The following is a 9,997-nucleotide window of genomic DNA, read 5'->3' as shown; positions in this document are numbered from 1 at the left end:
CCCCCGGTCATCCCGTTGCTGCTTCCACCTGCCTGCTGTGCTGTTGCCGTCCCTGACCCACCAGTCTGGCCCTCGGCAGGAGGGTCCCCCCTGATGAGCCTGGTCCTGCTCAAGGTTTCTTCCCTCCTAAAGGGGAGTTTTTCCTTGCCACTGTTTGGCTTAAGGTTTTTCTCCCACTAGGGGAGTTTTTACCTGCCATTGTTTATGTAATAACTGCTCGGGGGTCATGTTCTGGGTATGGGTCTCTGTAAAGCGTCTAGAGACAACTCTGTTGTATTAGACGCTATATAAATAAAATTGAATTGAATTGAATTGAGTATATCACGACAACGGATCCCATTGACTTTGCATGGTACAATATCCGTGGTGCTCACACAGAATTATACCATTTTCCGTGTATATACCACGGAAAATAGTGGTGAGAGGTCGTGGGCATTTCACGGATTTTTGTGAGATCAGGTTGGATCAAATACTTATTTTACCCAGGAATTTACCAAAAAATTCAGTAAATATCCTACAATGTGATTTCCTGGATTCTTTGCCCCCATTCTGTCTCGCATAGTTGAAGTTACCTATGATGAAAATTACAGGCTTCTTAAGTGGGAGAACTTGCACAATTGGTGGCTGACTAAATACTTTTTTTCCCTACTGTATGTATATGTGTAACTATGAGTTATTATGTTTATCTCATTAACTTATTGTTCATCGATCAGCTCCTAAGTGTAGACAGGACCAGATGAAGACAGAGTGCAGGTACGGCTGACCCCAACCATGGATGAGGCCCGACACTAAATGAAAAGGTGTAAAATGAAAATAATATTCTTTGCCAGTGTTTCAGGACTTTAATGAAAAGAAAAAAAAAGAATCAGTCAATATTGTCAAATATTGAGACAGTACCATCATATAAAAACATTTTCTAAAAAGGTTATTGATTTATTTTTGGACTAATATAACATGAAAGAAAAAAAAAACAGAAGAAGTTTAAACCAGTACAGTAGTTAAGAGATGGACAGAAGAAGTGCAATTATGGCATTAGCTTCATTCGCACTGTGTTACAGCTTAGATTTAATGCATATTTAAATTAATTTATCTTCAAAACAAGTCTGTTTCTGTTCTTCATTTCAATAGATTTTCCTCCAGTGGGATGTTTCACCAACATGAGAGTAAGCACTAAATGATCAGCAATAAAAGTGACCCCTGATAGATGCAGAGCTATCGTACAACACGGTAAGAGAGTGAAAGTTTGACAACCATGCAGCCAGCGTCCGACACTGAGGGGACGTACGGCCCCAGGACGGCCATTGTGCACCACAATAGAAAAGGATGTTTAACAAGCTGAACTTTGAGTTGTCGATCTTCTAGACACCTTAAAATTGGTGACCTTGCCTCTGGAGATGTGGAATATTTTCTAAATGGATTGTTGAAGTTGTGCCGGTGGGATTCCCACTCTTGGAAGTCATGGACACAGAGCATTGTAACGAGTCTCAATAAAGTGCACATGCTCATAGTGACAAGCTGTGGCAGAAAGAAAAAAAACCTTGATAATGGCGTAAACATGACTTCAACGCTATAGGAAAGCAAAATAAAACTCCAAACCAAGCTTAAATAATACATATATATGGACTTTTTTTTAACAAAACAAATAATACATTTCTCTTATCCAGTGAATATGAGTCAATGCTGCCCGGGTCCAAACATACATTCAAAGAAAAATGGAAACCTTGACGTCACACTGATCAGAAGTTATTGGAAAGGGCAATTAAAGTTGTCATTTCCCCTCACAAAGCTCACGTTCGTCATGACAGATTATTAGTGCGACTGTTTTGTCTTGCAGGATGTGGTATATTTCAGAATAACCACTCAATGTTAGTTTCATTATTAGATTAAAATTAAAGGGGACCTATTATGGCATCTAATACCTATTTTAAAACAGGCCTTGAATGTCTTAAAAACAAGCTTTTGATTGTTTTTGCTAAATAAATTAGAAATTCAGCCTCTGAGCCATGTCTTTATCTTCCCATTCTCTAACCTCATTATCTATGCGGGATTCTGAGTGGGCGGGGCTATGATAATGAGGCTCTGTGCTGATTGGCTGCCTGAATGACGTGATACAAATGGCGGAAGCTCCGGCCGGCGGAGTTAGTTGTTGTTGTTCCGGGCTAGAGTTAGTTGTGGGCTTGGTTTCACGCATCGGAGGCCAACCGATGTAAATCGCATTTTGGTTACGTAATGAAAGGGAGTAGACACTGGACGGCTCACCCGGCAGAATTTGGTTGCTTTTCCTTTTTCTCTGAGTTGGCAGGCTGAGGGGAGACCATTTTATACATGTTAAAGCAAGAGAAAACCTGTTTTTCATAATAGGTCCCCTTTAAGTCAAACTGGTCCTCCCATAAGATAAACGGACGTTCTAACTGTTGTAATCGTGCAGCAGACTACTTGAAATCAGGTGTTTAAGTTTAAAGATGTAGTAGCACACAGCCTGCTTTCATGGACCCAATTATAAAACAACTTCCTTTTCTCTATTCTGTAGTGTGAAATAATGTGACTGTCATCAAGCGCCTCTTTATTGACGTCTCCTCTTTTAAAAGTATAAGGTCAATAACAGTCTTAACAATTATAAAACAATTATTAAAGTGACAACTATCTTGAACACACTCTTCTTTTCATTCCAAAATGGCAATTTATTATAATATTATTATTACAACTTGTTACTTATTCATCAAATAAATATGTGTTTTGAAGCTTTTTAAACGTATATCAAGTTGTTTGCTTTTCTATTGACAAACAGTCTTGTATTTTGTTATTTGGCTAATTATCCTAAAATTGAAATTCTAACATTTTAAAGTAGTCTTCTATGTAGATGACCCCCCTCTTCAGACAGGAATTATAATCAGTTCAGTTAAAATCATCCCCTAAAGTCAATTATATAATGAAAAACAACAAAAGTCATTGAGCCCTCTTGGGGGCGGAGCCTGGATATGCTGCATGAAGACACTGGCCCTGGGCCCCTACTCCACCAGGGGGGCACCTACTCCACCAGGGGGGCACCTACTCCACCAGGGGGGCACCTACTCCACCAGGGGGGCAACTACTCAGCCAGGGGGGCACCTACTCCACCAGGGGGGCACCTACTCAACCAGGGGGGCACCTACTCAGCCAGGGGGGCACCTACTCAACCAGGGGGACACCTATTCAGCCAGGGGAGCACCTACTCCGCCAGGGGAGCACCTACTCAACCAGGGGGGCACCTACTCAACCAGGGGGACACCTATTCAGCCAGGGGGGCACCTATTCAGCCAGGGGGGCACCTACTCAACCAGGGGGACACCTATTCAGCCAGGGGGGCACCTACTCAACCAGGGGAGCACCTACTCAACCAGGGGGGCACCTACTCAGCCAGGGGGGCACCTACTCAACCAGGGGGGCCACCGAGCACCCACTCTAACTCCAAGGTGACATCACGGTCTCTCTGGGCTGAGTCATGCATGAAGTGAGATTCAGAAGCAAATGATTGCTATCATTTTTTTGAATAAAGTGAACATTCATTGCAATGGCAATTACTTTATTGTTGAGCTGCCTGACTAAACTCTAAATTGTCCGTTTCTTTAGTGCAGTTGGACAGCAGAACTATACTCGTCATCACAAGGCAGTGCACCTGGAACTCTTCTCTTACCGACACACTTACATCTAAATACACACAGAAATGAGCTGCTCTCATCTGGTTTTTAGAGCAGCTGATCAACCGTAGATATGGGAGGAAACCCTCCTCAGTCTGAATGAGTCAAATCCCTCCCTCAGGGGGGAGGAACTGTATTATTAATAAAACCAAGTAAATGTGCACTGAATTTAGTTCTCTGGGTAAAAATCTCGAAGGGAAAAGGTTCCCGTTACTGTTGATGTCCTGAGACAGACAAGACTGAAACAAAAAGATTGGTCTGGTTATTTATATTCACAATGGACGGCGACACTCTCCTCCTGTAAGGCTGTCTACATTTCAAGGATGGGTGGAGGACACGAGCAGAGGGTCTAGCTCCCGCTGTGCTCCCCCTCGTGGTCCTCCGAGGGCTCCTCAGCCCCCACCTGCTCTGAGGTCCCCACCTGCTCCTCAGCCCCCAACTGCTCTGAGGTCCCCACCTGCTCCTCAGCCCCCACCTGCCCTGAGGTCCCCTGCTCTGAGGTCCCCTGCCCTGAGGTCCCCTGCCCTGAGGTCCCCTGCCCTGAGGTCCCCTGCCCTGAGGTCCCCTGCCCTGAGGTCCCCTGCCCTGAGGTCCCCTGGATGTTCTCCAGCACCGTGGGAGAGGTGGAAGGCTGGACGTCACTGCCGACGGAGCTGCTCTCCTCCCTGGTTGTCTCCTCAGTTTGTCTGAATGCGCTGGCTTCAGTTGTGGAGTCTGAGCTCGCCCGCCGGCGCTGAAACATCTTCTGACCTTTGGGACAATACAAGTGTGACATCATACCATCTCCGTATGCAGGAGAAAAAACGTTTTAGCTTCATCTGCTATTCAGAAAGTCTTCTGCTGTAGCTTCTCTTCATTCTCATTGGTACTGCTACTTTCTTTAGAACATACAAGACTGTCTCAGAAAATTAGAATATTGTGATAAAGTTCTTTATTTATCTGTAATGCAATTAAAAAAACAAAAATGTCATACATTCTGGATTCATTACAAATCAACTGAAATATTGCAAGCCTTTTATTATGGAGCTAGGAGCTATGTTGTCTGGATCATGGAGGAGAAAAAACAAAGGACCGTTACGTCGCCCGGATCGGCGTCACCGGGGCCCCGCCCTGGAGCCAGGCCTGGGGTTGGGGCTCGTAGGCGAGCGCCTGGTGGCCCACCACCCGCAGGAAGGACCGTGAGAGGCCGGTGCCATGTGGACTGGGTAGCAGTCGTGGCGGGGCCTCGACGACCCAATCCCTGGACCAAAACCCTCATAGTGGGGACATGGAATGTCACCTTGCTTGTTGTTGGACTGCTGTGCTAGTAACAGTTTGTCCATCAGTCCACGTGGCACCAGGACACCCTAGGCCGGAGGTCAATGATCGACTTTGTTGTCGTCTCATCTGACCTTTGGCCGCATGTCTTGGACACTCGGGTGAAGAGAGGGGCTGAGCTGTCAACCGATCACCACCTGGTGGTGAGTTGGATGCGCTGGTAGGGGAGGAGGTTGGACAGACCGGGGAGACCCAAACGGATTGTGAGGGTCTGTTGGAAACGTCTGGCTGAGCCCTCTGTCAGGGACATCTTCAACTCCCACCTCCGGGAGAGCTTCTCTCAGATCCCGGGGGAGGCGGTGGACATTGAGTCCGAGTGGACCATGTTCTCTGCCTCCATTGTCGACGCAGCGGCTCGAAGTTGTGGTCGCAAGGTCTCCGGTGCCTGTCATGGCGGCAATCCTAGAACCCAGTGGTGGACACCGGAAGTACAGGATGTCGTCAGACTGAAGAAGGAGTCCTACCGGGCTATGTTGGCCTGTGGGACTCCTGACGCAGTAGATAGGTACCGGCAGGACAAGCAAGCCGCAGCTTGGGCAGTCCTGGAGGCAAAAACTCTGGTCTGGGAGGAGTTCGGGGAGGCCATGGAGGAAGACTTTCGGTCAGCCTCGAGGAAATTCTGGCGGACTGTTCGACACCTCAGAAGGGGGAAGCAGTGCTCTGCCGGCACCGTTTATGGTGTGGGTGGGGAGCTGTTGACCTCGACTGGGGACATCGTTGGACGGTGCAAGGAATACTTCGAGAATCTCATCAATCTGACTGACATGCCTTCCATTGAAAAAGCAGAGAGTGGGGACTCTGGGACGTGCTCATCCATCACCCAAGCCGAGGTCGCTGAGGTGGTTCATAAGCTCCTCAGTGGCACCATGGGTGGATGAGATTCACCCTGAGTACCTCAAGTCTCTGGATGTCGTAGGGCTGTCTTGGTTGACACACTTCGGCGACATTGCATGGAGGAAGGGGACAGTACCGCTGGAGTGGCAAACCGGGGTGGTGGTCCCTCTTTTTAAAAAGGGGGACCGGAGAGTGTGTTCCAACTATAGGGGGATCACACTTCTCAGCCTCCCCGGGAAAGTCTACGCCAGGGTACTGGAGAGGAGAATACGGCCGATAGTTGAACCTCGGTTGTTCAGGAGGAACAATGCGGTTTTCATCCCGGCCGCGGAACACTGGACCAGCTTTATACCCTCCACAGACTGCTTGAGGGTTCATGGGAATTTGCCCAACCAGTCTACATGTGTTTTGTGGATCTGGAGAAGGCATTTGACCGTGTCCCTCTTGCCATTCTGTTGGGGGTGCTCAGTGAGTATGGGGTCCGGGGCCCTCTATTAAGTGCTGTCCGGTCTCTGTATGATCGGAGCAGGAGTCTGGTTCGCATTGCCGCCAGTAGATCAGACTTTTTCCCGGTGCATGTTGGACTCCGACTCCGGCAGGGCTGCCCTTTGTCACCGGTCCTGTTCATAATTTTTATGGACAGGATTTCTAGGCACAGCCAGGGGCCGGAGGGGATCCGGTTTGGAAACCACAGGATTTCATCTCTGCCTTTTGAAGATGATGTTGTCCTGTTGGCTTCATCGGACCGGGACCTTCAGCATGTGCTGGGGCGGTTTGAGGCCGAATGCGACGCGGCAGGGATGAGAATCAGCACCTCCAAACCGAGGCCATGGTTCTCCACCGGGAAAGGGTGGCGTGCCTTCTCCGGGTGGGTGGAGAAGTCCTGCCTCAGGTGGAGGAGTTCAAGTATCTCGGGGTCTTGTTCACGAGTGAGGGAACGATGGAGCGGGAGATTGACAGACGGATCGGTGCAGCGTCTGCAGTTATGCGGTCAGTGTACCGGACCGTCGTGGTGAAGAAGGAGCTGAGTGGAAAGGCGAAACTCTCGATTTACTGGTCAATCTACGCACCTACCCTCACCTATGGTCATAAACTTTGGGTAGTGACCGAAAGGACCAGATCGCGGATACAAGCGGCCGAGATGAGTTTCCTCCGCAGCGTGGCTGGACGCTCCCTTAGAGATAGGGTGAGGAGTTCGGTCACCCGGGAGGAGCTCGGAGTCGAGCCGCTTCTCCTTCACATGGAGAGGAGTCAGCTGAGGTGGCTTGGGCATCTGTACCGGATCCTCCTGCACGCCTCCCAAGGGAGGAGTTCGAGGCATGTCCCTCCTACCTAGGGAGGAGTTCCAGGCATGTCCCTCCTCCCTAGGGAGGTGTTCCAGGCATGTCCCTCCTCCCTAGGGAGGTTTTCCAGGCATGTCCCTCCTCCCTAGGGAGGTGTTCCAGGCATGTCCCTCCTCCCTAGGGAGGTGTTCCAGGCATGTCCCTCCTCCCTAGGGAGGTGTTCCAGGCATGTCCCTCCGGGAGGAGAACCCAGGGAAGACCCAGGACACACTGGAGAGACTATGTCTCTCAGCTGGTCTGGGAACGCCTCGGATTCCCCTCGGAAGAGCTGGAGGAAGAGCTGGAGGAAGAGCTGGAGGAAGAGCTGGAGGAAGAGCTGGAGGAAGAGCTGGAGGAAGAGCTGGAGGAAGAGCTGGAGGAAGTGTCTGGGGTGAAGGAAGTCTGGGCATCTCTGTTGAGGCTGCTGCCCCCGCGACCCGGGAACGGACAAGCGGCGGACGATGGATGGATGGAATATTGCTGATTATGGTTTACAGTTTAAGATTAAGATTCCCAGAATATTCTAATTTTTTAGATAGGATATTTGAGTTTTCTTAAGCTGTAAGCCATGATCAGCAATATTACAATAATAAAAGGCTTGCAATATTTCAGTTGCTTTGTAATGAATCCAGAATGTATGACATTTTTGCATTACAGAAAATAAAGGACTTTATCACAATATTCTAATTTTCTGAGACAGTCCTGTATAGGAGCCAATCACAACTCAGCTGTGCTGATTCTCTCCAACCAATAGCACCGTATTTGACATAGAATAGTTTAGTTTGGGAATTTCGTGCACCCACCAACATGTTTTTAGTCCTCTTCATTTGTTCAAGTCAACTGCAAGAGCTACAAACTACTTCAGTAACGGAGTTCTTGAGCTAAACTTTCAGTAGCTTCAATGGTAAAGTACACTCCTTTATTAGCACATTTTTAATGTGAAATATCTAGAGGAAGAGGTTTCATTTGCAGTAACCCCCCAATGAATGATTCACACGACTAAGCTATTAAAAGCTGGAGAAACTAGTGGAGCAAAGCAGGAAGTAACTTGACATTTTCCCTTGGTAACTACCAGATACAATCTAGCCTACCTGACAGTCTCTTTGAACCAGTGGGGGGAGTTTCCTGCAGCGACGGTCTTCCTGCTTGGACCCTGGTGGAATATGTCCCCTCTGTGGAATCCAGGGAACCTGAGGACATGAGGCATGTAGAAGTATGTTTGTACCACAGAGATTACAAACATTTGCCAACTTCAATATGGGTGGATTTTATTTGAAAAGGAAAAACCACACTCACGCACGCACGCACGCACGCACGCACGCACGCACGCACGCACGCACGCACGCACGCACGCACGCACGCACGCACGCACGCACGCACGCACGCACGCACATGAAGTACTATTAGCGTCTTTAATAGAGGAGCCGCGCGCAGCAGCGTGTGTGTGCACGCGTGAATAACATAGATATTTTTGTTGACAAAAATATATAAGTATAGGCTATATTTATTTGTTACAGGTTTGCCGGAGCGCGCTCCGGCTTGCTTCCCCTCAAATTAAGCCCTGGCTAGGCCTATACAGTGGCACACTGGCACAGCAGCCCGTCATAACAGCCCGTCATAACTATAAAATACAGTAGCCTACGCCAACCTTTTATTTATTTGAATAATGTGACAGGTTTTATTTTATTTTATTTTTTCATCATCCCTCCCTCCTGTCTGGAGGGGGGCGGGAGCTGGGGGAGGGGGTGCGGTACCAAGAGGAGGGGGTGCTGCCGCACCCCCAGCACCCCTACTTCCCGCAGTGCAGAATGCAGAATGATGTCATTCTGCATATTAAGTAGCCATGTGCTACTGCACGCTACCTAAGCTTCTCTGGTCCAACAAAGGAAGCTGTCTTACTTTCCTTCTTTATTCATTTAAAGAACAGTTGTGCCTATTATTGACTCGATAGCACCATATACTGGATGAAAATGGAACACAGAGAAACTACACGACACGTTTAAGTGACGCGTCTGTTGCGCACCGAGGAAATTTACTTCCGGTTGCGAACAGTCAGAGAATGCGAACGCACGTGTGTGTGATCGCGTAAAAGAAATCTTCTAACAGTGACAGACAGACATGCACACGCTGTTAGTGTAGTACGCAGCGTCTTGTTACGCGTGATGTAGTCTGCGTACGTAACAATGCACGCACGCACGCACGTGTAACAAAAATGTTCTATCATCTTCATGCGTGCGTCCATGCGTGCGTTCGCAAAAAACGTGTAAATGTTACACGTAGTCACTACGCGTACTGTGATCACGCGTGTGCAGCAGTCATTACGCATGAACGTGCGCGTACACGCGTGACCGTTATAAATCAATGGGGAAACTACATTACATGTTACCCGTTGCTTTGTTGCACAGGCGTCAAAGCACGCGCGAGTGACACGCTCAGTCGACAGGTGCACACGCATTATGACTCGCATGGAACTTCATAGCACGCACGCACGCACGCACGCACGCACGCACGCACGCACGCACGCACGCACGCACGCACGCACGCACGCACGCACGCACGCACGCACGCACGCACGCGCTTAAAATATTTGGTAGTAGTTTAATAGACCAGCTGGTGGAATAAAGATAAATAAACAAGACAGCAATTCTGGATGAAGAGGAGATCATCGCTCTGCTTTCCTTTGATCTCGTAAAGAAGGCAAGGCAAGGCACATTTCACACGACGAGCATGGACTAAATGTGCATTTGAGTACATTTATCTGGCCTGAATAACATTCCACTATCACTGCTTGATATCCTGGCAGGATGCCAGGATGCAATGAGCTGATGTCTCCCTCGTTCTTGGGCA

General features: G+C 48.5%; 1 protein-coding gene across 3 annotated transcripts in view; it reads right to left on the bottom strand.

Moving 5' to 3' along the window:
* Positions 1-836: 836 nt before the first annotated feature.
* The window catches only part of pdxdc1 (pyridoxal-dependent decarboxylase domain containing 1), a 68,959-nt gene continuing 59,798 nt past the window's right edge, over positions 837-9,997 (bottom strand). For 2 of the 3 annotated variants that reach the window (XM_061711876.1, XM_061711875.1), the window contains 3 exons: positions 8,242-8,340; positions 4,163-4,427; positions 837-4,090 (listed from right to left, as the gene is read on the bottom strand). In XM_061711876.1, the coding sequence (XP_061567860.1) occupies positions 4,027-4,090; positions 4,163-4,427; positions 8,242-8,340 (428 nt within the window). In that variant the 3' untranslated portion in view covers positions 837-4,026. The remainder of the gene's footprint in view (positions 4,091-4,162; positions 4,428-8,241; positions 8,341-9,997) is intronic. The other variant, XR_009770710.1, reaches the window with a different exon arrangement.

The sequence above is a fragment of the Cololabis saira genome, chromosome 21 (genome assembly GCF_033807715.1).
Source record: "Cololabis saira isolate AMF1-May2022 chromosome 21, fColSai1.1, whole genome shotgun sequence".
In the NCBI taxonomy this organism is placed as follows: Eukaryota; Metazoa; Chordata; class Actinopteri; order Beloniformes; family Belonidae; genus Cololabis; species Cololabis saira.
Note: the sequence above shows the minus strand (reverse complement) of the source record. Positions and strands in the feature narration are given on the sequence as shown.